General features: G+C 52.4%; 1 protein-coding gene across 1 annotated transcript in view; it reads left to right on the top strand.

Annotated features, from left to right (window-relative positions):
• Nucleotides 1–25,919, top strand: part of HMCN2 (hemicentin 2) — a 178,485-nt gene that overhangs the window by 37,273 nt on the left and 115,293 nt on the right. The window contains exons 7-16 of the mRNA XM_070378841.1: nucleotides 224–344; nucleotides 2,774–3,037; nucleotides 6,133–6,277; nucleotides 6,808–6,929; nucleotides 8,850–9,122; nucleotides 9,994–10,135; nucleotides 10,570–10,697; nucleotides 11,774–11,887; nucleotides 14,492–14,641; nucleotides 25,728–25,916. Of these exons, the coding sequence (XP_070234942.1) occupies nucleotides 224–344; nucleotides 2,774–3,037; nucleotides 6,133–6,277; nucleotides 6,808–6,929; nucleotides 8,850–9,122; nucleotides 9,994–10,135; nucleotides 10,570–10,697; nucleotides 11,774–11,887; nucleotides 14,492–14,641; nucleotides 25,728–25,916 (1,648 nt within the window). The remainder of the gene's footprint in view (nucleotides 1–223; nucleotides 345–2,773; nucleotides 3,038–6,132; nucleotides 6,278–6,807; nucleotides 6,930–8,849; nucleotides 9,123–9,993; nucleotides 10,136–10,569; nucleotides 10,698–11,773; nucleotides 11,888–14,491; nucleotides 14,642–25,727; nucleotides 25,917–25,919) is intronic.

Below are 25,919 nucleotides of genomic sequence, written 5' to 3'. Positions count from 1 at the left end.
CTGCTTAGAGAGTCCAGCTCAGGCAGTGCCACGGCCGGACTCTTCTTCTTCCATGGGGGGAGCATCGTGCTGGGTCCCCAGGGTGGGTGAGTTACCCACAAGTCTGCAAAGGCGGGAGAATTCCAGTTGCTGACTCCAGGCCGGGTCAGGTCGGCCACCTGCCACCTGGAGCTGGGGGGCTGGGGTCAGACACCCTGGTGATGTGAGCCTGGGCCTGGGCTAGATCTACAGCAGCGGCCGCCATTCGGTCAGGATCACGGGCATCAGCAACATTGACTTCCGAGCTGGCTTCTCCACTCAGCCCTCCCTGGACCTCAACCACACTATCGAGTGGCCCCTACAAGGTACGATGCTCTGGGCCCTGGGGCGACACAAGGCCACCTTCTGCAGGGGTGGGGCTTACCTTTAGGAAGTTGGAGGGTGCAGTTCCAGGGGGCAGCCATAAGCCTGTGACTATGGAGCAGGCTTGCAGGAGTTGGTCCAGCCTCTCTCTCACATCACAGTGAACTGTACCCAGGGCTAGCACCTTCTCTTTGGGTTCCAGCCAGGGTGACCCTGGGACCGTTTACTTTTAGAACTTCCTTCCTGTCCTTCAAGGCCTCCACAAGCTCAGGCTGTTCCCCTAACCCTCCTTTCCCTTTCTCTTTGTCAAGATTTGTCTGTCTAGAGCCCCACTTCTTCCAGTGAACATCAGGCTGTTGTTGTGCAGGGGCTAAGTCGTGTCCAACTCTTTGCAACCCCATGAACTACAGCACATCAGGCTTCCCTGTCCCCCATTATGTCCTGGAGTTTTCTCAAACTCATGTCCATTGAGTCAGTGATGCCATCCAATCATCTCATCCTCTGTCGCCGCCTTCTCCTCCTGCCTTCAATCTTTCCTAGTATCAGGGCTCAGAAATATGGTCTCTTGCCATGGGGCCATTTGGAGGGTTTTGCTGGGATCAGCTGAACAAAGAGATGGGAGGGACTAGGCCACAGCATGTTAAAAAGCAGAGACATAACTTTGCTGACAAAGGTCCATATAGTCAAAAATATGGTTTTCTCAGTAGTCATGTATGGAAGTGCGAGTTGGGCCATAAAAAAGGCTGATCACCAAAGAATTTATTTTCTCAAATTGTGATGCTGGAGAAGACTCTTGAGAGTCCCTTGGATATAAGGAGGCCAAACCAGTCAATCCTAAAGGAAATCAACCCTGAATATTCATTGGAAGGACTGATGCTGAAGCTCCAATACTTTGCCCACCTAATGTGAAGAACCAACTCATTGGAAAAGACTCTGGTGCTGGGAAAGATTGAGAGCAGGAGGAGGAGGGGGTGACAGAGGATGAGATGGGTGGATGGCATCACTGACTCAACAGACACGAGTTTGAGCAAACTCTGGGAGACAGTGAAGGACAGGGAAGCCTGGCATACTGCAGTCCATGGGGTCTTAAAGAGTGGGACCCAGGGACTGAATAAGAACAAGGCCAGGTCAAGATAACTCTGGACCACTGAATAGTGCCCCCAAAATGGTGCATGCTGGGTCCTTAGAGCTTTCTTTTGAGTCTGTATGCCCTCAGTTTTTCGTTCTTGTCAGCCCTTATGGGTTTCCCTGCCAGGACCCGCAGTGATATCTTCAAAATGAAAAGTGGGTTGCTTATTCATTCTGTGTTTGTCTTTGCCAATAGCAGGGAGGTGGGAGGGAGGCAGAGAAACTTAACTCCTATTCTAAAGCCAAGAGAGATGAGAAATCCTAAGTGAAGTGCTATGGGGGTGGCGGGGGAGAGTTTGAAAGCAGAGTGATCCTCAGGGACAGTCCCCAGTGGAGAGGGTGATGGAGGCCATATGTGACCTTCTTTGGTTTCTGCTTTTGATAAAGATGTGGCTCCATCCAAGACATTTTTTTAAAGTGAGAAAAACAGCAGGGCAATCGCAAATGATAAATAATGATTGGCACTTGACCCCAGGGCACCAGGGAGTGAGGGAGGCTGCAGCGAACTGAACAGTGGGGGCCTGGGCCATGGGAGCAGCTGCTACATGCCTTTGGCTGGTTGTTGCAACATGGGAAGGAAGCCCAGCACTGACACACTTGATTTTTCAAAGAAATCTGGACTTCTAGATTTATACATGCCCTTTCTAGACTGTTTGATTTTTTTTTCTCCAAAAGATGGAAGGCATTTCATGGATCACGTCTACCACATCTTCTGGTTCCCAGTTTATGATCAGAGAGAGAGAGAGAAAAAAAAAAAGAATAGCTATCTGAAAAGGGAGAGACCTAACAGTTTCCAAATCAACTTAAAAGACTGTGAAACCCAAGTCCAGTTCTGGCTTTCCTGAGATAGTGTGGAAAGTACATTTCCAATGAGATGGGAAGGGAAACCACAGGAAAGCCCACCAGGAGTCAGCATTCCCAAACTGGGGTCTGCATCTCACCTCCGCCTGTCCCAGAGCCTGTCAGCTGACAGCCAACACCAGAGTCAATGGGGGACAGGAGGGCGCCCTTTCTCAGTTCTGCTCCGTGAGCGCCCAGTCTGCACAGCAGAGGCGACACAATCATGGGAAGCCATGGGTTGGAGGAGAGTGGTGTTTCAGGACCACGGACAGTAGCAACCCCCCTTCTCTCCTCATCCCACCCAGCATTCCTTGGCCCAGGGAAGAGAAGGTGAGGGAATGGGTGAAGGTGGACCAAGAGGCTGGGTCCCTAACCATGGCTCTGGGGTGGGGCCCCTGCTTGGGGAGCCTCGTGGAGCCCAGCACAGATGCCAGCACCTCCTTCCCTGCCTTTTCCTCTGTAGGCGTGCCCATCTCCCTGGTGATCAACTCCACGGGCCTGCGGGTACCCGGCCGCCTGGACTCAGTGGAGCTCTCACACAGCTCAGGGCAGTCCCTCCTGACTCTGCCCACGCAGCCCCTCTCCAACGGATCAACCCACCAGCTGTGGGGTGGGCCGCCCTTCCACAGCCCCCAGGAGCGTTTCTACCTCAAGGTGAAGGGCAAGGACCATGAAGGAAACCCTCTCCTCCGTGTCTCCGGAGTTTCCTACCGTGGGGTGATTCCAGGTGAGTAATTGACTCCTACCGCCCCCCAGCTCCCTGGCTCCCTTGGAGGCTCATTTCTCCCTGAAAGGCTTTCCTGATTCAATTAGATTAGGAAATGTTTATTCATTAAACTGCAGGCTCTGCAATACATTATGCTGAATACTGAGATGCTTCAGATGCAGTTTTCAGCTCTAGGGTTTACTGCAAAGTCATCTATGCATCCATAAATCCATCCATGCATCTATCCATCCATCCATCCACCTGTGCATTCAACATTCATTTTGTATCAGTCATGGTTCTAGAAACTGTAGACACAACAGTGGGCAGGTTAGTGAATATAAGTATGCCCTTGCATAATCATAGTTACTATCATTATCATAATGATGGTAACACTAACCTAATCACCATTCTGAGCACATCTCATGGTACAATCCTGGGCCAAGCACTTGCCATGCATTTGTTCATTAAATGCTTATATCAGTTCCTTTTTATTCCCCCTCCTGGTCTAAAGGGTTTCTTTTTATAATCTCTTGCATACTCCTTGAAAAATCTATCTTTTCAAAACTTTTATTTTGAAATGATCTTGAAGAAGTAAAGTGTGAAGTGTTAGTCACTCAGTTGTATCCAACTCTTTGGGACCCCATGGACTGTAGCCCACCAGGCTCCTCTGTCCATGGAATTCTCCAGTCAAGAATACCAGAGTGGGTTCCCATTCTCTTCTCCAGGGGTTCTTTCCAGCCCAGGGATTCAACCTTGGTCTTCTACATTGCAGGCAGATTCTTGACTGTGTGAGCCACCAGAGAAGCCCAAGGTTACCATAATAGTAATAAATTTCTTCATTTACCTTCTCCTGTATTAACATCTTTTTTTTTTCATTTTTTAAAATTGAAGTTTAATTGCTTCACAACGCAGTGTTAGTTTCTGCTGTCCAATCAGCTGTATGTACGCATGTATCCCCTCCCTCTTGAGCCTCCTTCCCACCCCACCCCACCCCCACCCCCTAGATCATCACAGAGCACTGAGCTGACCTCCCTGTGTTCTTACATCCAGTTCTGAGATGTGTCTCCATTTTATTGCTGGGAAACTGAGACCACTGACTTCACAGGGTTGCTCGGAGGGTTGCATAAGCTAATGTACATAACAGGACGGCTCTCAGATGCTCAGAGGTTATACCCAGTATGTAGGAACCACAAACCACGCCCCTCCACGTGGCTGCTGGTACTGTGATGTCACTGTAGGCACACGTCACCTCGTGCCCCGCCCTTGGTTGTGTGGTGCTGTTTCCCATGTGGTTGTGTTGTGCTGTTTCCCAGGTGTGTGGCTTTTGCGGGTTTCCCGTGTGTCCCAGAGGTCTCAGCATCCAGGCTGGAGGCTCCCAGAGGGCAGGGTGGCATCTTTGGCTTTCCAGATCTGCCTCTGGTCCTGGGGAGTGGGGTCTGAGTTCACTGGGCACCAGCCTCCTTACTGGGCTTGCTTCCCTCCTCCTGCCTGCTTCCCGCTCCGCTGGTAGTGACCCAGGAGGAGCTCAGAGGTGGATGACACTGACACCCCACATCAATGGTGCTTGGGGATTCAGACTCCCCTAGCCACTTCACTTAGGGATGCAGAGAGGGTGCTGAGATGCCCGTGGTGAGGTGGGGGACTTTGAGGACCTGAATGGGGCAGGGCATCACAGGGCTAGGGGGCTTGGGACCCCTTCCTTCAGTCTCCTGGCCTCCACTCCCTGGCTGTGGTCCCCGGGGCTCCTCCTGCCTTGGCCTTTGCAGCTTTCAGGAGGCATTTTCAGGCAGGAATCTCAGCAGGGGGACTAAAGCAGCCTCTATCTCTCTCTCTTTTTTCAGATGGCTCCCAGAGCTGGGGAGTTAAGTTCTGGCTTTTGGTCTCCATGTCAGCTCTAGATTAAAGGATAGGGGTGGAGTGTGGGAAGGGTGTGGTTTGGCAGGGGGGAAGGTTGGTTTGCTGGCCCCCCACCACCACCTTCCAGGTCTGGAAGGCTGGGAGTTTGGGAGCAAGACACTGGGTTTGGAGACATGTTGGGTGGTGGGGTCCAGGAGTCCCTGGGCTTCTTTCAGCTCAAGGAAGAGGGAGCCAGAGGCTTCCAGTGTGTGGGGGTGAGCCGTGGCTGCCGCGCGCACAGCTGAGGACGTGGCTGGATGGTCCGACACCCCTCTCCCCTGGGACGTGGCAGGGAGCCCGTAACATGATGTCACCACCGCCCTCCCACCCCCAGCGCTGTGCTCGGAGGAGGTCTGGCCCATTGTCTCACCCTCGGAGCATCTCTGGGGTGGATGAGGGAGAGGGCAGTGCAAGGGTTCCCCACAAGCCTGCGATCACCCAGCGAGGCACAGACGGCCCGAGACTGACACTGCGGGTCTGTTCTCAGACGTTTGCCCTGAAGTGACTCCAAGAACCAAGGAAAGACTGTGTGCCACCCCAAGGCCAGGGTCAGGCGGGAGGAGGCCGTGGCGTCTCTGATGGGGGTCCCCAGAGGCTCATCCGAAGCTGTGAGATTACATGGAAATCTCTTATTTTATCTCGAAAATGCGTGTGAACTCTGTATTCACAGCCATGTTCCAACTAGGCTGATTTTTTTTTTTTTTTTTTAAGGCTTCCCGCCCACAGATTGTGAGTAAAACTGACCTTGCAGGAGGGGCGAGAGATGCACAGCCCTCCCCAGGCCCCTGGAGAGTCCCATCTGGGGAGCATTTCATCAGATTTGAGGGCTGGTTTGACTTCTCTGTCTCCCACACAATTGACACATTAGAGGCACAAGCCATAAAACCCCCACGAGGCTTCATGGAAGGAGCTGGCCCTGCCACGTGCGTGTGCCAAGGGCTTCCCACTCACCACCTCTCACCAGCAGCTCACCACAACTCGATGAGGTCACTAATGCCATTAACCCATTTTACTGAGGCTTAGGGAGGTGATGCCCCCTGTTCTCAGTGGCCACCGGATGGTGAAGTCAGAGACTGAAGCCCTGACTTCTGGCCCCTGAGTTATCCTTGTGGGATATCCTTGTGGGATATCCTTGTGGGTCTCTTGTTGCTAGGTGTGTCGAGGGCAGGCTGATGGGGGGAGGGCAGGGAAGAATTTCTAGTGCTGGTCCTTGCCCACAGGTGCCCCCCTGGTCAGCATGCCCCCCAGGATCCATGGCTACCTACACCAGCCCCTGCAGGTCTCCTGCTCTGTGCACAGCGCCCTCCCCTTCCGGCTACAGCTGTGGCGGGACGGAGCCAGGCTGGGTGAGGAGAGGCGCTTTCGGTGAGTGGCTCAGGGCTGCCCACTGTCCCCAGTCCCAGGGCTCCTGGGGGCCTGATGCCCTGGAGGGACCTAAGGGGTGGTGGGTGGCACACCTGAGACCTTGGTCATCCTGCTGGGCACCTCCCAGCTTGGCCAGGGTTGGGGGAGAGCGGGTCCCTGAGGCTCTCACCACTGCTGGGCCATCACTCCTTGGAGGAGCCATAGGCCTTCCTCAGATTCTGAAAACTCAACCTGCGAAGGCCTGGTTCTGTGCTGGTCAGCGCAGGAAGGACCCTCTGAGACCTTCCCTCCTATGGTTGGAAGCCCGGGGCTCAGAGAGGGGAAGGGCCTTTTTCAGAGTCACACAGGATATCGTTGGGATTTGCATGTCCTTAGCTGCCTGTCTCTTCTTACCAGTCTCTGAGAGGTTTGGGGGCCTCTTTCTGGGCAAGATTCAGGGGGCCAAGCCCCCATCCGGAAGCCTGGATGAGGCCGGGGGACCCTGGTGGGGGCAGTGCAGTTGTGTGTCTCCAGCTGTCCTGTGTTTGCAGGGAGTCAGGGAACAGCAGCTGGGAGATTCCACGGGCCTCCAAGGCCGAAGAAGGCATGTATGAGTGCACGGCAGTCAGCCGGGCGGGGACCGGACGAGCAAAGACTCAGATCGTCGTCACAGGTCTGTCCCCTTGGGCCCGTCCTGACTCTCCCCTGTAGGATTCCCTCCCAGGCTCTCCCCATCTGTGGGTGAGTGTGCCAGCCTGCTGCTAGGGGCCGTCCGTCATCCGGAGCCCGACGCCCACACTGCATCTGCGTGCTGGCCTCCGGTTTGGACTGTCTGCCCCACGAATGGCCTGCGGTTGCAGGAAGGTTGAGAACCCCTGCTCAGGCTCTGCCTCCCAGTCCCCAGCCTTAATCCCACCCTTGACTTCTTGATCAGCCCCCAGGCCCTTACAAGGGCCACCATCCACCTTGTCCCCAACCCTTAATGCCTCCAGCTCCTGCCACCGTGGCAACATTGAACTCAGGAAGGTTGGAAAAGCCACAGATCCTCTTACAATGAAATTAGCTTTATTTTAAAAATAATGAACCTAAGCTGCCTTGATGGGCTTTCCCAGTGGCTCAGTGGTAAAAAATCCACCTGCCAATGCAGGAGACATAGGTTCAATACCTGGGTTGGGAAGAACCCCTGGAGGAGGAAATGGCAACCCACTCCAGTATTCTTGCCTGGAAAAATCCCATGGACAGAGGAGCCTGGTGGGCTACAGTCCATGGGGTCGCAAAAGAGTCAGACACGACTTAGCAACTAAACAGCAACAAAGCTGCCTTGAAGAAAAGGGGCCCGATGAACATAGAGGAATCAGTCACTCTGCATTCCTAAACCCACTCAAAATCACTCATGCTCCCTGTAAGAAGACTGGAAAATATAAGCCAACAGAAAAGATGGAACTGACCTGTGACCCCTCCACTCCAGAGATGACTTTGACAGCATTTTGCTTTACTTCTTTTTGGATCTTTATCCATGTGTGCATTTTAAGAAAAACAGGATAATATCCTACATACTTACAACAACCTGATTTGGTGTCTGGAGTCAAATTTCCCTATTGGATATCATGGTCATTGGCATGAGGATCCAGCTTTTTTCCTATAGGTCCTGCAGACCGTCCCTGATCAGGTGGTCTCTGAGCCGTCACTTCTTAATGGTTTTTTCTTATTGAGAGTGTGGGTTTCTAAGCTCTTTCTTCTTTGGGGGCAGTGGGCTTACTTAGTCCATATTTGGCTGCTGTTTATACAGAGAATAGCTCTGTACTTGTTACTCTTTTCCAGTTGAGGGTGATTTCCAAGACTTTATCCACCAGTGCGGAATTATTGGGGCTTCCCAGGTGGCTCAGCGGTAAAGAATCTGTCTGCCAATGCAGGATAAACTGGTTCAATCTATGGGTCGGGAAGATCCCTTGGAGAAGAAAATGGCAACCCACTCCAGTATTCTTGCCTGGGAAATCCCATGGACAGAGGAGCCTGGCGGGCTACAGTCCATGAGGTCACAAAAAAGCCAGACATAATTTAGTGACTGAGCATGGACGCTCGTGGAATTATTGCCTCAAAGGGTATGAAGTATGGGTTGTTTGTTTATTTTAGTCATTACATCGTGTCTGACTCTGAAACCCCATGGATTGGAGCCTGCCAGGCTCCTCTGTCCATGGGATTTTCCGGGCAAGAATACTGGAGTGGGTTGCCATTTCCTTCTCTAGGGGATCTTCCCGACCCAGGGATTGAACCCGCATCTTCTGCGTTGGCAGGCGGATTCTTTACCACTGAGCCACTGGGAAAGCCCCGAAGAATGGGCTAACTCTTGCTAAATTTTGCTGTTTGCTGTTGTATGGAAATCAGGTGCGCATGCATGCACACACACACACAGCCCCCGGGCGGGTGTGAGATGGCCGTGCAGTGGCATCGTCCGGGCATGGTGAGCAGATGCTGGTGAGCTGCTCTGCTGGGGGAGACAGTGGACTCTGGGGTCTGGATGCCACCAGGGTCTGTAGGATGACTCCCTCCCCATGCCAACACCTCAGTGCCTCCTGTGCTCCTGTTCCTGCAGGCCCCCCGCCGCAGCTGGTCCCTGTCCCCAATGTGACCGTGTCCCCTGGAGAGACCGCCATCCTGTCCTGCCTGGTCCTGAGTGAGGCCCCCTACAACCTGACCTGGGTCCGGGACTGGCGAGTCCTCTCGGCCTCGACGGGCAGAGTCACCCAGCTGGCCGACTTATCCCTGGAGGTCAGGAACACCACCCCCAGTGACGGCGGGCGGTACCAGTGCATGGCCAGCAACTCCAATGGAGTCACGAGGGCATCCGTCTGGCTCCTGGTGCGAGGTGAGGCTGCTCACTACCTGGCATTTCTCCAGGAGCCCATCCGTCCATCCCTCTGCTCAGACATCAGCTCTGGCAGGCAGCATCAGCCCTTCCAGAGTTTTCTCAACCTCCAGAGTAAGAGGATTCTGTAGCCTCCCAGCCTAAGTGTAGTGGTTCAGCACTGTTGGGAAGTTCATCCTCATATCTAGTCGGCCAAACCAATTTCACTGTGTCCTGTCCTCTTTCCGGGCCATTGAGCACATCCATTGTCCAGCCCTCTCGATATGCAGGACAGAGATGGGACACTGGAAACTTCTGGAAGCCCAGAGATCAGACGTGCTCAGCAGGGTTTGGGTAGCACCCACCAGCTGGAGGTGGAGAAGGCAGTGAGAGGAAACATGTCCAGAGGGTTAGTGCCTGGATCAGGTACTCACCTGGGATTTAGGTTCACAGGATTTAGACGGATCCTGCTTCTCTAGGGAACTATCTCCCCCAAGTGTAAAAGTGAGTGTGTTGGAACAAATTTCACTCGCGCCAGTGACTCTGGATTGGCCGCTTAGAGTGTGTTGAGAAAGATTCTGAGGCTATATTGAGGCTGCTGGTATAGGAGGGGTTCAGCTCAGAGAAGAAATTCAAGGAGCTCAAGGCTCCCACCAGGGGCTATTGGGAATTCAGGTCTCCATGTGGCCTGGGGATGTGCCTGGGGGCTGCCTGGTCAACCCCGGTTCCCTGAGAAGCTGCTCCCAAGGATGCAGGTCCTTCGGGGCCCTTCCTTCCTGTGTCTTTGCTGTCTGTGGCCTCAGGGAGGAGCAGGGGGCCCAGGGCTGGGTACCTGGGACAACATGGCTGCTCTGACAAGCTCCTCCCCACCTATCCACTCCTTGAACTCCAGAGGCCCCGCAGGTCAGCATCCACACCAGGTCACAGCGCTTTTCCCAGGGCATGGAGGTGAGGGTCCGCTGCTCGGCCTCTGGATACCCTGCACCCCACATCTCCTGGAGCCGCGAGGGTCGTGCCCTGCAGGAGGACAGCAGGTGAGGGCCTCAGGGGCCTCTCTGGGCCTCAGTCTTCTTAATTGTAGCAAATGGGGGCGTGGCATTTGCCCTGCCTTCTTCCTGATGATTTGAGACTCAGGAGCAAGATCATTTGGGAAACAGCGATGCCTCATGTGGGTCTGGAGTCAGGTGTTCCAGCCGCAGAATCCGGCAGACCTGTGCTTGCATTCTGCCTCTGCCATTCAGGCTGTGTGCCCCTGGGCAGTTCACCTTACCTTTCTGAGCCCGATGAATGAAAAAGGAACATAAAAAGTGATGAACCCACAGCCTGGCACAGATCAAGCAGTCAGTGTAAAATGCTGTCACTGGTGATGTTGTTAATTAATCTGCTTTTAATAATGACTTGGGCAACCCCATGTGACCCAACCTAACTGGCCCCTTCCTGTTGAACACGTTTTGTGGCATGACTCCAGAGTCCGCGTGGATGCCCAGGGAACCCTGATCATTCAGGGGGTGGCCCCAGAGGATGCTGGGAGTTACAGCTGCCAGGCTGCTAATGAGATTGGCAGAGATGAAGAGACGGTCACCCTCTACTATACAGGTACGTGGGTCAAGGGCATCTGCAGAAGAGGGTCCCCAGTCCTGCCTCCCCGCCACCTCCCTTTCTCCCTCTCATCCACAGATACTTAAGAGTATCTACTGTGTGGCAGACACTGGGATACAGGGTCCCCGTCCAGGTAGAGGTTATATTCTAATGGGGAAGCAAAATGCAAGCAGATGAATAAGGTACTTTCAGATGGTGAAGGTGTGGGATGAGCACAGAGCAGGGTGGTGTGATGGAGCGACGTGTGGCTGGGCAGAGAAGGACACGTACACACAGGATCAAACCCTTGCCCCAGACGGGAGTGGGAACAGCGTTTCAGGGAGAGAGACAGGGTGGGGCCAAAGCTTCGAGGTAGGAATGGCCCTTGGGGTCCCCAAGGGGCTGCAAGCAGCAGGAGGCTGGCTGGAGTCAGGGGCCAGGGAGTGGCAGCCAGCCCCTGTGGTGCATTTTAGAACCTTGTAAGATTTCACCTTTTACACCAGGTTCAAAGAGGACAATAAAAAAAAGTGTATATATATCTGACTCACTTTGCCGCAAGCAGAAACTACCATAATGCTGTAAATCAACTATACTTCAATAAAAATTATTTTTAAAAATTATATATAAGAAAAAGGAAATATACATTAAAGTATTTAGAGGTAAAGGGATATCATATTTGGAACTTATTCTCAGCCATTTAGAAAAAAAAAAGAATACAGAGAGAATTCCATCATGATAAAAGGAAACGAATATGGCAAAAATGTTAACATCTGATGATATGAGTGAAAGGTACATGAAAAACCTTTGTGTTATTCTTGCAACTTTCCTTTGTGAAATTACTTCAAAATAAAAAGTAAAAAAAAAAAAAAAGAGGACAAGAAGGGAGTTTAGTCCCGGGAGTAACTGGCTTTTTAGAAACTGGCCAAGGCTGAGTCTTTCTGGGGGTGACTGTCCCGGTTGGTGGGGGGTGGGGAGGAGGCAGGTGCTCAGCCCCACCCTGGCCCCTCCGCCCCTCCCCCAGCTGGGGAAACCGGCGCTGTTGCTCTAGGGAGTCTATGGGTTGGTCCCCAATTCCCCATCTGCTCCCCACACAGACCCACCATCCGTGTCGGCTGTGAACGGCGTGGTGCTGGCTGCCAAAGGGGAGGAGGCAGTGCTGGAGTGCGAGGCAACCGGGGTGCCCCCGCCCCGGGTCATCTGGTATCGAGGTACATGGATTGGGTGGGGAGAAGGCCTGCAGAAGGGGCCTGCGGGGGGGCCTGAAGGATCAGCTTTCCAGGACAGTCATGAGGGCACTTGGAATGGGGTGTCTGGGGAGAATGGGCTGTTTCAAGCAGCGCCCGTCACCCCTAGCCCAGTATCCACATATAACTGATGCAGATTGGCTCTGTGATCAGGAGCAGGATTTAGAATAGACCCAGGTTTGAATTCTGGCCCAGTGAGTGGCCTCGGACAAGTGGCTTGACATCTGTGAGCCTGCTTCCTTAGCTGGGAAATCAAAGACAGCTTGTTTTTTCCCTAACATTTCTCTTGTTTATTTGGCTGCCTTGGGTCTTAGTTGCTACACATAGGCTCTTTAGTTGTGGCAGGTGGGATCCAGCTTCCTGACCACGGATCGAACCCGAGCCCTCTGCACTGGGAGCTCGAGGTCCTGGCCACTGGACCACAGTCTCTGAGATAGGTTGGTTGTGTGAGGATTAAATGAGTCCATATGTGCAAATTGTTTAGAACAAGCCTGGCCCACGGCCTGGGCTCAGTGTCCTTAATGGTGGTGATGAAGATGCTGTGATTATCAGAGAGCTGGCAATCGTGCTGAGCGTTCTGTTGTGAGGCTTTTCTGAGTTAGTGAATGTAAAGGGTTTTCTGTGTATTGGACCCCGAGCTGGAGTTTGATCGACAGGAGCTGCTCTTGCTCCCACATCAGTGGACCTGGGTTCCAGGGCTCCTGCTTTGGACTTTCCAGGGCAGAACCCTGGGCTCCTTCTCAAGCACAGCCCCCTTCCACCCAGACGCACTCCAGCCTTGGCAGCACCTGTCTGTGATCTCAGCAGAGCCTCACCTTGACACTGACAGGCAGTGTTAGCTCAGAGTTTGAGCATTTTGTCCGTGGTCACCAGCTAGTGGTGGCAGAGGCCTCGGGACTCCTTCCTCCGGGCGTGGTCACTGCCTGTCGTGGCTGGGAGCTCTACCAGCCCAGCCCAGGAGCCACCTTTTTAAAGGGGGATCTCCCAGTGGAATGGCTTCCCAGGTGGCACTAGTGGTCAAGAATCCGCCTGCCAATGCAGGAGACGCCAGAGATGCCGGTTCAATCCCTGGGTCAGCAAAATCCTCTCTGGATAAGGCAATGGCCACCCAGTGCAGTATTCTTGCCTGGAAAATCCCATGGACAGAGGAGACTGGCGGGCTACAGTCCATGGGGTCGCAAAGAGTCGGACATGACTGAGCACAGCACACACACCACCCCTTGGAATGTTACTCAGCCTTAAGAAGGCATGACAGTCAAGTTATACGACAGTGTGAATGCAGTTACCATTGAACTGTGTGCTTGAAAATGATTAAGATAATAAATTTTATGACTTTCTTTTTTACCACAATTAAAATTTTTAATTTGACTCCCATGACAAAGAAAAAAAATTGGGAAAAAAAAATCAGGCCCATAGCAGCTATTGTGTAGAAATTTCCCCCTACTTCTAACTGGCCAAATGAAGAAAAAAATCTTTTATCTGTGACATTTTCAGAGATATTTGCTCTAATATGGGGTAATTAAGTAGTAAAAACTTAAAAGAAAAGATAAAAAATTTCCTTAATTTAGAAAAAAGGAATGCAATTTTGATACAACATAGATGAAGCTTGAAAACATGATAATAAGTGAAATAAGCCAGACACAGAAGGACAAATATTATATGATTCCACTTGATTGAGTGGGATCTCTTATAGGAAATGCCTAGTATGTGCAAATTTAGAGACAGAGAGGAGAAAGATGGATGCCAGGGGCTTGGGGAGGGGGAAGTGGAGAATTAGTGTTTAATACGTAGGGCTTCCATTTGAGAAGATGAAAAAGTTTTGTGGATGGATCATGGGGATGTACCTGATCCCGCTGGATTGGGCACTCAGTGCTTAAAACGGTAAAATCTTGTGTTATGTATATTTACCACGATTTTAAAAACAAAAAATTAAGTTGTAAAAAAGGTTCAAAATCAGGGTGATCCCTCAGGCCTTAGGAGCCTGGAGGGGTGGGAGTCAGGGAACAGTAAGAGAAATGAGAATGAAGCATCAGAGAGGCAGAACTGCAGGGGGGATGGTGGGGGGCTTCTCCCAGAGCTGACCCAAGCCTCAGTCTGCCCCTGAGCAGAGGGCAGGGACCCAGGAGGGAGACCCAAGCGAGGCGTTCTTGGGTAATGAACCTGTCACATACAAGGGGGCAAGCTGAGACTCACTCTCGGCCAACAGAGGGACTCAGGGAACTGGACTCAGGGGTGCTGACTTAAAAGAAAATTTTTTAAATTGTGGCAAATCATGCATAACATATCCATTACTATCTTAACCGTTTTTAGGTATATTCACATTGCTGTACAACCATCTCCGCCACCCATCTCCAGGACTCTTTTCATTTAGCAAAACTGAAAATCTGCACCCATTAAACAATAGGGGTCCTGATTGCAGGGTGGGGGGGTCTTTACCTCACCCACACCCCTCTGAGGTCCCAGCCTTGTGGAGTTGCAGGAACCCAGGGTCAGGAAGGTAGCCTGATCCCCGGGCCTCCTGTGGCAACCACTGGGTACCTGCCTGATGTTTTCTCATCTTTGGTCCAGGGGATCTTGAGATGATTCTGGCCCCTGAGGACTCCATTTCTGGGATGCTGCGGATCCCGGTGGTTCGTGAGAGGGATGCTGGCGTCTATACCTGCCGAGCTGTCAATGAGTTGGGCGACGCCTCTGCAGAAATCCGGCTGGAGGTTGGACGTGAGTGTACACCTGTCCCCACCTGTGCCCTGCCACCTGCCCTACTTCTGGGCAGGGAGGAGAGAATGCTACCCTGTAGCCTGCCAGCGGGGAGTTTGCATCATTTGGATCCAGAGCACGAGGGACAGGGATTTTAGAGGGAGATGGTGTATGTGCTCCCACTTGCTGCGTAACAAATCGCCCTGAGACTCTGGCTTAAAACAGTGAGCATCTATCGATGCACAGTCCTGGAGGGTTAGGATTCTGGTTCTGACTCAGGGTCTCTCACAGGAAGGCACTTATTATGTTGGTCGGGGATGTGGTCACCTGAAGGCTTGACTGGGACTGGAGGATCCACCTTAAGTTCATGTATGAGGCTTTTGTCAGGAAGCCTCTGTTCCTTACCCTTATGGTCTTCCCTGGAAGGTTTCTCGTGACATGGGTTTTCGTAGAGAAAGTGAGTTGAGAGGGATAGAGAGAGAGAATCCAAGATGGAAAAGTTTAGTTTAGTTGCTCAGTCGTGTCTGACTCTTTGCGACCCCATGGACTATAGCCTATCAGGCTCCTATGTCCATGGGATTTTCCAAGCAAGGGTACTAGAGTGGGTTGCCATTCCCTTCTCCAGGGGATCTTCCCGACCCCAGGGATTGAACCTGGGTCTCCCACATTGTAGGCAGACGCTTTACCATTTGAGCCACCAGGGAAGTCTCTGAGCCACCAGGGAAGTAAGTCTTTATAGCCAGTCACAGTCTTGGAAGTGACATACCATCGTATATCCTATAGGTCACGTGGACCAGCCCTGGTATTGGTAGGTGTGAGAGATCCCTCAAGTGTGAGTCCCAGGAGGCAGGGGACGTTGCCCACCATGGAAATAGTTTGGCTCCAGCTTGGGCATTGTCATCCCTGAGACCTGAGTTCCAGTTTTGTCTCCATCACTGACCATCTATACGCTTTGGTCAAGTCATTGACCCTCAGTTTCCCCATCTGTAAAATGGAGCCGAGGGCTTCCCTGGTGGCTCGTCCGTAAAGAATCTGTTAGCAATACAGGAGAAGTGGGTTTGATCCCTGGGTCGGGAAGATCGCCTGGAGAAGGAAATGATAACCCACTCCAGTATTCTTGCCTGGGAAATCCCGTGCACAGAGGAGCCTTGTGGGCCATAGTCCCTGCAGTCACAAAAGAGTCAGATACGACTTGGCGACTACGTGACAACAAAGCGGAGCTGACCACACTGCCTCCTTTGTTGAGTGGCTGTGAGGGTTCAGTAAAATCAGACACACAACGTTTAGCACTGGGTTTGGCCCGTCATGGGTGTTTAATAAATGGAGAAGTGATTATTCCCCTTTTACAGATGAGGAGTCTGGATTCTTCTGCGGCTGGAACATGGCCTTGGCTGTGATTGCCATGAGGTCTTGGTTCCAGGCCTGGATCCCGGGCACTGGGAATTGCTCGGAAGTTGTGGGCACAACTCCTTGGCGTGCCGAGCCAGAGCAGATGGGGCTCTGAGGGTCGGCTGTGGCCATGACGGGAAAGACAGGTGCTGAGAGTTCGGGGGAAGTGCAGAGAATGGGGAATGGGCTTGAATGGGCCGGGTGGGATGGCCAGGGGGCTCCCCAGGGACGTTTGATCAGGAGGGTCCGGCCCTGGGGAAGACGGTGCCATCAGGCTTGGGGATCCTCCCACGCTTGGGGGTGCCTTCAGTGTTCATTCATCTGTTCCATCGTTGCCATCCTCCAACACGGGGTCACCAGGTGGCCAGGCCCTGTGCCCCAGACCCTGGGTTGGGAATACAACCGCATCAGCCCTTGGTGCCAAGAAGAGAGACAGTAAACAGACACTTGGAATGCTCAGTGTACTGAGTGATTGGAGTGGCATCCGCGGGGCCCATGCCCAAGGAGGGGCTGAGCCAGCACTGGAGGGCTGGAAGGCTTCTTGGAGGAGATGATGTCTAAGCTGAACCCAGAAACAGTCAGGTGACAAGCTCCAAAAAAAGATCTGTACAAAAAAGAACTTCACCACCCTGATAATCACGATGGTGTGATCACTCACCTAGAGCCAGACATCCTGGAATGTGAAGTCAAGTGGGCCTTAGGATGCATCACTACGAACAAAGCTAGTGGAGCTGATGGAATTCCAGTTGAGCTATTTCAAACCCGATGATGCTGTGAAAGTGCTGCACTCAATATGCCAGCACATTTGGAAAACTCAGCTGTGGCCACAGGACTGGAAAAGGTCGGTTTTCATTCCAATCCCAAAGAAAGGCAATGCCAAAGAATGCTCAAACTATCACACAATTGCACTCATCTCACACACTAGTAAAGTAATGCTCAAAATTCTCCAAGCCAGGCTTCACCAATATGTGATCCGTGAACTTTCAGATGTTCAAGCTGGATTTAGAAAAGGCAGAGGAACTAGAGATCAAATTGCCAACATCCACTGGATCATCAAAAACACAAGAGAGTTCCATAAAAACATCTATTTCTGCTTTATTGACTATGCCAAAGCCTTTGAGTGTGTGGATCACAATGAACGGTGGAAAATTCTAAAAGAAATGGGAATACCAGACCACCTGACCTGCCTGTTTAGAAACCTGTATGCAGGTCAGGAAGCAACAGTTAGAACTGGACATGGAACAACAGACTGGTTCCAAATAGGAAAAGGAGTACGTCAAGGCTGTATATTGTCACCCTGCTTATTGAACTTATATGCAGAGTACATCATGAGAAACGCTGGACTGGAAGAAACACAAGCTGGAATCAAGATTGCCGGGAGAAATATCAATAACTTCAGATATGTAGATGATACCACCCTTATGGCGGAAAGTGAAGAGGAACTAAAGAGCCTCTTGATGAAAGTGAAAGAGGAGAGTGAAAAAGTTGGCTTAAAGCTGAATATTCAGAAAACTAAGATCATGGCATCTGGTCCCATCACTTCATGGCAAATAGATGGGGAAACAGTGGAAACAGTGGCTGACTTTATTTTTGGGGGGGCTCCAAAATCACTGCAGATAGTCACTGCAGCCATGAAATTAAGATGCTTACTTCTTGGAAGGAAAGTTATGACCAACCTAGACAGCATATTAAAAAGCAGAGACATTACTTTGCCAACAAAGGTCCATCTAGTCAAGGCTATGGTTTTTCCAGTAGTCACATATGGATGTGAGAGTTGGACTATAAAGAAAACTGAGTGCTGAAGAATTGATGCTTTTGAACTGTGGTGTTGGGAAAGACTCTTGAGAGTCCTTTGGACTGCAAGGAGATCCAACCAGTCCATCCTAAAGGAGATCAGTCCTGGGTGTTCATTGGAAGGACTGATGCTGAAGCTGAAACTCCAGTACTTTGGCCACTTGATGCGAAGAGCTGACTCATTGGAAAAGACCCTGATGCTGGGAAAGATTGAGGGCAGGCGGAGAAGGAAACGACAGAGGATAAGATGATTGGATGGCATTACCAACTCAATGGACATGAATTTGGGTAAACTCCGGGAGTTGGTGATGGACAAGGAGGCCTGGCATGCTGTGGTTCATGGGGTCACAAAGAGTTGGACACGACTGAGCGACTGAACTGAACTGAATTGACAAGTTGCGCGGACAGTGTTCCAGGCAAAGAGAACAGTATGTGCAGCTCTCACCCAGGCAAGAGAAGCCAGGCAGAGAGCGAGGCTTGAGGGTGGGGAGGGGTGAGGCCGAGGCGGCCAGCTGCCCAGCTGTGGGTCACTCCCGGCCTTCGGCTAGGGAGCCCGGTGGCGTCTGGGCTTTGTCCTGAGGAGGTGGTGAGAGGTTTCTAAGGAGAATGATGTGCTCAGACTTTCCCTGTCTGTGTGGCTGGGCTCTTGGGTGGGGTGGGGTGGATGTGGAAAGCCATAGGGCCTGATGATAAAAATATAATAAGTCTTCCATGAAATCTGCCCTGTAGCAAGGCCGGCTCTAAGCACGTTTCATGTACTAACCTATCATCCTCATCACAGCCCTTTGCAGTGGGTTCCACTTTATCCTTTCATAGATGGGGGAAACGAGGCACAGAGAGGTTGAGTGACCGGTCCAGGATCACACGCCTGGGGAGTGGTAGAATCTGAACCCAGGGTCAGGGTTTTTCAGTCCCTGGACTTGGTCCTGATGCTCCCAGCAGGGTGAGCTTGGACATTGCTTCTCCACTCTGAGCCTGGAGCTGCCCACCTACAAAATGTCTGTGGCTGTTGTGTGAGTGAGAGATAGGAAACGCTTTGGACAAGAAAGGCTCTGACAGATGTCACTGTCACTGTGGTTAGCCGGTGGGTTCTGGGTAGGCAGAGAAGGCGCTCCAGGGACGGCTGCCCTGGGCGTTGTGACAAGCGTTCCTCCTTTGTTCCATGTCTGATCCCTTTTCAGCAAAGCCTTATTACTTTGGGGCCCATGCTGACCCGCCTACCTTATCCTGTTCCTTCACCTGGCAGCCGTTGGTCTGGAGGCCGTTTCCCCATGTCAGAGGGGCAAGGTGGAGGGCACCCCAGAGGCAGGCATCTGGGGCACGGGGCCACTGTGGCCTCTGGCCTTGAGGTCAGGGACGGGGTGGACTGTGGCCCAACACCTGTGTGTCTGGGGAGAGCTGGCCTGGCAGCGGTGGTGGGAAATTGAATTTCCTGCCCATCTGGGTGGCAGCTGCGGTGCGGCCTTCCTGGCTAGGCTGCCAGAGCCTTGCAGGGCTGAGAATGGGGGCACTGTGCCCACTTCCTGCTGTTCAGCTGGGAACTGGCTTCCTGGAGGTATCGGTGGCTGTGGGGAGAGAAAGGGTACAGAAAGGAGGGCAGTCTTCCCCTGACCTGCCAGGGAGTGCCCGCACTGTGGTCCAGCCTTCGAGGGTCTCTCTCCTCTGGGCCTGGCATTTGTCAGACAGGAGTCCCGGATCGAGGTCCAGGGCCTGCTGCTTATTACCTTCCTGGGCCTTGCCTTCCTCATCTGTAAAATGGGGCTGCTGATGACAGAGGCTTATTCACAAGGCCCTTGAGAGATTTAATGAGAATGTGCTTCACTCAGGACTTGATTGAAATAAATATTCAGTGTACAGGGGTCCGGGCCAGGTGACAAGGGCCTTGTGTGGCAGAGTGAAACGGAGTGATTGTCACGTGGCTGGTGACCAGGCTCCATGACTATCCCCAGTGCCCCCAGTCCCCCCAGCCCCCGTCCCCACCAGAGCTCAGTGCTCTTTCTACTATTTTAAAACTGCTCTGACCCAAGTTCCCTTCGTCCTGCTGGTTTCTCTTGAAATGGATGTTCACTCAGCCTTCTTTCTTTATTTTTAGAACTTTTGTTTATCTGGCCGCATCGGATCTCAGGCGTGGCACGCAGGACCTCCGCTAGGGTGTGCGGGCTTCTCTAGCTGCGGCGTGTGGGCTCAGTAGTCGCGGCGCTTGGGGTTTGTTGGCCCACGGCGTGTGGGATCTCAGTTCCCCAACCAGGGACCGAAGCTGTGGCCCCTGCATTGCGAGGCAGATTCATAACCACCAGACCACCAGAAGTCCCCACTCAGCCCTCTTTCCATCGGCTCATTTTCGTCTCTGCTTCTCATCCCTGACTTGGAAGCCTCTGGTTGCTGGGTGGGTGAGCAGGGGCGGCGGGTGTGCGTCTATGAAAGCAAAGCCCCTCCGGCCAGCCAAGGGGAGCAGGAGAGAAACACAGCTGGGCTCTGGGGCCAGCATCCGGGCTGCCTCTCCATCAGGCAAGGGCCCAGAGCCCATGACCCTTTTAGGGCTGCTGGACAGGGCTCTGATTTTCATTTCTTTTGCCATCAGGAGAAAAAAAAAAATGAAGAGTAATAAGTAGATGAAAATGAACCCAGCCTGGATTGTGCTTGTCTTTATAAACAGTCATAAAATACAGTTTAAGATTTTTTTTTTTTAGGGAAGAGCGTCATCCTGCACTTCTGGCCAGTGGAGCTGAGGCTCCAGGCTCCACCACAGGGTCTTTCTGTGGGGAAAGGGGTCTTCCCAGGTGGGGGCTGTGGCAGCCATCCCCAGCCCTGTCTCCTTCCAAGAGACCCTGGAATCCCTCTATAAGCAGGGAAGGGCCTGAGGCCAGCCTCTCCCGTGGTCACCCTGCCCATCGACCGAGTCTTTGGGCCTGGGTCCCCCGCCCTCCTTCTGGCCAGGCTGAGTCAAGACTGATTAGAGCTCCGTTTCCCAAGCTGGCACATCCCCACAAGCTCTGACCCAGGGCTCTGGGCCATGGGAACTGGGAGGATGGTGGAGGAGACTGGGGGGTTGCAGGGTCTCCAGATGATGATAAAGAACCCTAGAACTTTAAGGCACTAGAACTGGGGAGAATACAGTTATGTCTTTCTGGAGGGGGATCTGAGGTCCAGAGTGGTGAAGGGGCTCATTCACGGGTGTCCAGGGCAGAGGCCGTGAAGCGGGGGTGGGGAGGGGCCCTGCCCAGGCTTCAGGCCTTTAGGCTGGTGGCCCTTGCCCGGGGGGCCAAGTAAGAAGAAGTCATCACCTCTGTCAATGTCACTTCCTTGGAGAATCCCTGGGGGTGGAGGGAATAGCTCATCAGTGTTGATAAGTCTCAGCTTTGGCCGCACAGGACAGGGGGCCTCCTGTCCTGCCCCCTCCCAGGCTGGTGGCTGGCACCCTTCATGGGGCAGTTTTCTCTTCCTGAGTGCTTCTGGTTCTCCATACAGAGCTGCCTCCTTGCAAACACACTGCAGCTGTCAGATGATGAGCTTAGAGAGCGTGGCGGCTGCTGTGTGTCTGGCTGTCTCAGGGCACTCACAGCTCCTGCCCTGGAAACCTCTCAAGGTCGAGGCAAACAGGGCCATTCCTGGGAAAACCTGGGGGCTGCGGAACTAGGTCATGGTCCGTCCCTGCAGGGGGGCACCTGAGAGTCTGAGGAGGGGGCTTGGAGCCTGAAAGCAGAGGTGGCTGAGTCTCGTGGATGGGACCCTAGGAAGGGCACGGGGCTGGCAGCGCCCCACCTCCAGATGCTGCAGGACCAGCGTGGACCCCATGTGGGCTCAGCTTTGCATCTCAGTTTCCCATCTTCACAGTAAAGGGACTGGAGGGCCCCTGGTCTGGTGTGCAGGGTTCTGGGGTCCCACCTTATTTGGAGGCTCCAGTGATGAGCAGGCGGAAGGCTGCATAGGAGACAGAGTTGCAGTTTTAGGGGCAGATCTGATTCTGGAATTTAGCTGACTGTACCTCTGAGAGAAGAGTACAGAGGTGCCAAGTTGCCCCTGAGTACCAATGAGACACAGGGGTGCAGTAGCTGAGAGCCTGGATCTTAGCAGCAGCCGGATCTGGGCTCTGATCCCAGCCCTACCATTGACTTTGAACTGCACCTGAGGCAAGTGTCTTAATCCCTCTGACCCTCAGTTTCCCCATCTGTAAAATGGGCTTTCAAATTGTGGTGCTGGAGGACTCTTGGGAGCCCCTTGGACAGCCAGGACATCAAATCAGTCAATCTTAAAGGAAATCAACCCTGAATATTCATTGGAAGGACTGATGCTGAAGTGCCAATACTTTGGCCACTGATGTGAAGAGCCACCTCATTGGTAAAGACCTTGATGCTGGGAAGATCAAGACTGAGGGCAGGAGGAGAAGGGGCAACAGACGATGAGATGGTTGGATGGCATCCCTGACTAAATGGACATGAGTCTGAGCAAACTCCAGGAGATAGTGAAGGACAGGGAAGCCTGGCATGCTGCAGTCCATGGGGTTGCAAAGAGCTGGACACAACTTAGTGACTAAATGACAACAACAAAATGGGGTTGCGAGAATACCCACTTCGTGAGTTTATTAAGACCATGAATGAAGTCATGCCTCTAAAGTACCACCATCATGCCCGTCACTGAGCAGGCATTCCAGATGCTACCTGTTGGGGGCCAGAGTGAGGTACTCCGCCCGTGACAAAGGTCATGAGGAAGGAGGCTCGACATACGCAAAGGCGGGATCGAGCCTCAGGAGTCCCCCTGGAAATCCTCGAGCATCTACCCCCATAACCAGAGCCTGCCTACTTTACTACTTTGTGCTCTTACCTACACCTCTGACTTTACGGGGGGCTGTCCCCCACCACCTCTTTTGGAGAAGGAGTTAACTTAGAGCTCCAGTTTATAATAATTCCTGGGCGTGATAAGAGTGTTTTAACCTACAAACTCCTCTGAAGGTTCTCTAGCCTGCCTGACAGGCTCATCCGGCCACATGTCATTGCTCACAGCCTCCCAACCGTGAGAGGCACGAGATGCTTTAAACCTTCTAAAAACAGGTTCTTTAGAAAAGTTAGAAAACTATTAGTATAAGTATAATGGGCTGATTAGAAATTGTATTGGTGAAGGGTTTTTCATTTGTTGAGCCAATGTTTGTTGCTAAGTCTCCACATCCCCTGCCCTTACACACATTAATGAATATATAGAAGAAATAAGTATTAACCTTTGATATTAATCACGTTAGACCTTAGGCTAAGTAAATTCTTTCCTTAACTAAAACCCACTACACCCTCACCCTGTAGGAATGTAACTTTATTTGGGTGGCGTCTGTTTTGAGACTAATCAGCCCTGGAGAAATAAGTGTCCTGACTGACTGATCGCTGTCACAAGGAGAGGGTCGTAAATTGTCAGCAGGCCCCCCTGGCCAGAAGATGATGTAACACCCCTAAGACCTCTGTATACATTTGTATGAAGCACCTGACTTTGATAAAAGTCAGGACTGCTGACCCCGCGTGACTTTTGCATAACATCTCAGTGTATAAAAGTAGACCATGGAAAATAAAGAATTGGGATCAGTTTCTCAAATACTGGTCTCCCCATGTTGCTCTCTCTCCCACTCTGGCTGAGTCTCCATCTGGGCCTGGAACCCACCATGCTTACTAATTATGCCTGGGCTTCTAAGATCCGACCGGGAGGCCTCAGTGTCTCCTCTCCTTCGGGAGAACGGAAGGGCGCCTGCGGCCTCGTAAGTGGTGCAAACTTCTTGTCTTGAAGTTTTATTGGTCTCCCAGCGTAAACCAAGCTACTCAGCCTCTTTTCTCCACTGAATTTTCCTACTGAGCTATCCTTATTCTATTACTCTTTATATCTTTAATTAATATCTAATTGAAGCTATTGTATCCTGATCCTCGCCTACGCCGTCTCTCCTTCGAATACCCTGGATCAGCCGGGGCTGGTCCCCGGCAGCTACCCTTTGATGTGACGTGAAAGTTGCTCAGTCATGTCCCACTCTTTGTGACCCCATGGACCACACAGCCCATGGCATTCTCCAGGCCAGAATACTGGAATGGGTAGCCTTTCCCTTCTCCAGGGGATCTTCCCAACCCAGGGATCGAACCCAGGTCTCCCGTATTGCAGGCAGATTCTTTACCAGCTGAGCCAAAAGGGAAGCCCAAGAAGACTGGAGTGGGCAGCCTATCCCGTCTCCAGCGGATATTCCCAACCCAGGAATCAAACCAGGGTCTCCTGCACTGCAGGCAGAGCTATCAGGGAAGCCCAGAACCCTGTGATAGTCACTCACTATTATAAGTCAACTGTCCCTTCTTGGGGAGGGAGGTGAAGTTCAGGATTGGGAGGAGAGTGGGAGGGAGGGTGTGCTTTTTAATACCCCACATTTGGGAGAAAAAGCGGGGCTCTTTGGCTATGGAAGAAGAGGGTCAAGAGGTAGCATGAGAAAAACAGGGACTGAGAGGCCTGCGGGAGGAGGGCCCTGCAATGCACTGGGTAGAGCCGAGGAGGCAGGCTCTGAGGGTACCTGGCCCTGGAGCTACCTACTCAGGGTTGGGGGAGGGGAATAAGAAAGCTGTATCCCCAGGTCAAGGGCTTTGCAGGGCCAGTGACCCCATCTGAGGCACCCGGAGCAGATACTTGCTTGGACTCTCAATTGCCGCAGCTGCCAGGCCCCAGTGAGAAAGAAAAGCGATTCGCGGGTGGTGTCTGAGCTCAGGTCCAAGACTGTCTTCCTCCTTGCAGCGATTTTCCAAGTTGTGTTTATATCTCCCTGGAACTCCCCTGCTCCCCGAGGCCAAGAGGGAAATTTGATGTCATGATTTGGATGGATGGGGGAGATTTCTGGAGAGAGACGGCAAGAACAAAGGGGTGGAGGATTTTCCTTCATGCTGGATGCGACGGGTTCGGAACAGGCCGGGGTCCTTCCTGGTCAGGGTCTGGGGACAGGGCTGTGAGGGCGGTGCCCAGAAGCTGCAGGGAATGGGGCCTGGACCTGTCTGGAGTTGGGCCTCCTTCTGGCCAGCAGAAGCATGGAAAGGATTATGAGTCTCTGTTTGGGGAAATAAATTACTTCTATACCCCCATTCCCCATCATAAAAATAAGACAATGCTTAGGAAAAAAATCTTTGAAAGAAACACTACAAAGCATTAACCGTGGCAGGGACATGAGGTTTGAAATGTGTGGAGCAAAAATGAAGGCTAAACCCTTATGTGATGCCTGAATTCTTTTTATAATTCAGGCATCCTTGTTTACGTCTGTTATCCTGGTGTAATTATTATGATGGCTCTTTTCACTCTCCAGTGTCCCATTTGGACCATAAAGCCTAAGGTCAAGTTATTTATAGGCCTGTTTTGACTTTGTAGTAGAGATTTATATGCTTATTACAAGATGTTCAACAAGCAGAGAAGGATGTAGCGAAGTAAAGATGAGCTAGAACTTCCCTATGAAGTTGGCTGTTTGGGGTCATGGAAATGGTGGCCAGAGTCCAGGAGATGCATGAAGAGAAGCTCTGGTGGCCCAGGAGGAAGGCATGGTGGGGCGGGGCCCTCAGAGCTGGTGGGGTTCCTGTGGTCAGGCATGACTTGCAGCCCCTCCAAGCTGGCTTCCTGGGAGATGTCACCTGCAGGAGCAGGCATGTTGCTCCCCTGTATGGCTGGACAGGGCAGGGTCCCCGAGATGCCATGTGGGGTCTGAGGACTTCATCCCTCTGAGGGCTGCTCACTCTGCCTCTTCATCCCCAGGAGCACTTCAGGGCTGCACCCTGCCAAGCTCAAGTTGGCTCTGGAGCCCTGGATATGAGTTAGGTTCTTGAGGCTGGAAGAGGGAAATCCCCCAGTGAGGGGAGAGGAGGCAGGCCTTGGAACAGTGCCCTTGGGGCTGAGCGGGTCCAGCCACTGGGCAAGGCTGACTGTCACCTCCCTGCAGATGCGCCCCAGCTCTTGGAGCTGCCCCAGGATGTCACCGTGGAACTGGGGAGGAGCGCCCTCCTGGCATGCCGGGCCACGGGTCACCCACCGCCTACCATCACCTGGCACCGTGGAGATGACCAGCCTCTGGGGCCCAGGCCGGGCAGCAGGAGTGGGTGGTCCGATTCAGGAGTGCTGTTCTTTGAAAGTA

This window comes from Bos mutus, chromosome 11, assembly GCF_027580195.1.
Source record: "Bos mutus isolate GX-2022 chromosome 11, NWIPB_WYAK_1.1, whole genome shotgun sequence".
Taxonomy (NCBI): domain Eukaryota; kingdom Metazoa; phylum Chordata; class Mammalia; order Artiodactyla; family Bovidae; genus Bos; species Bos mutus.
Note: the sequence above shows the minus strand (reverse complement) of the source record. Positions and strands in the feature narration are given on the sequence as shown.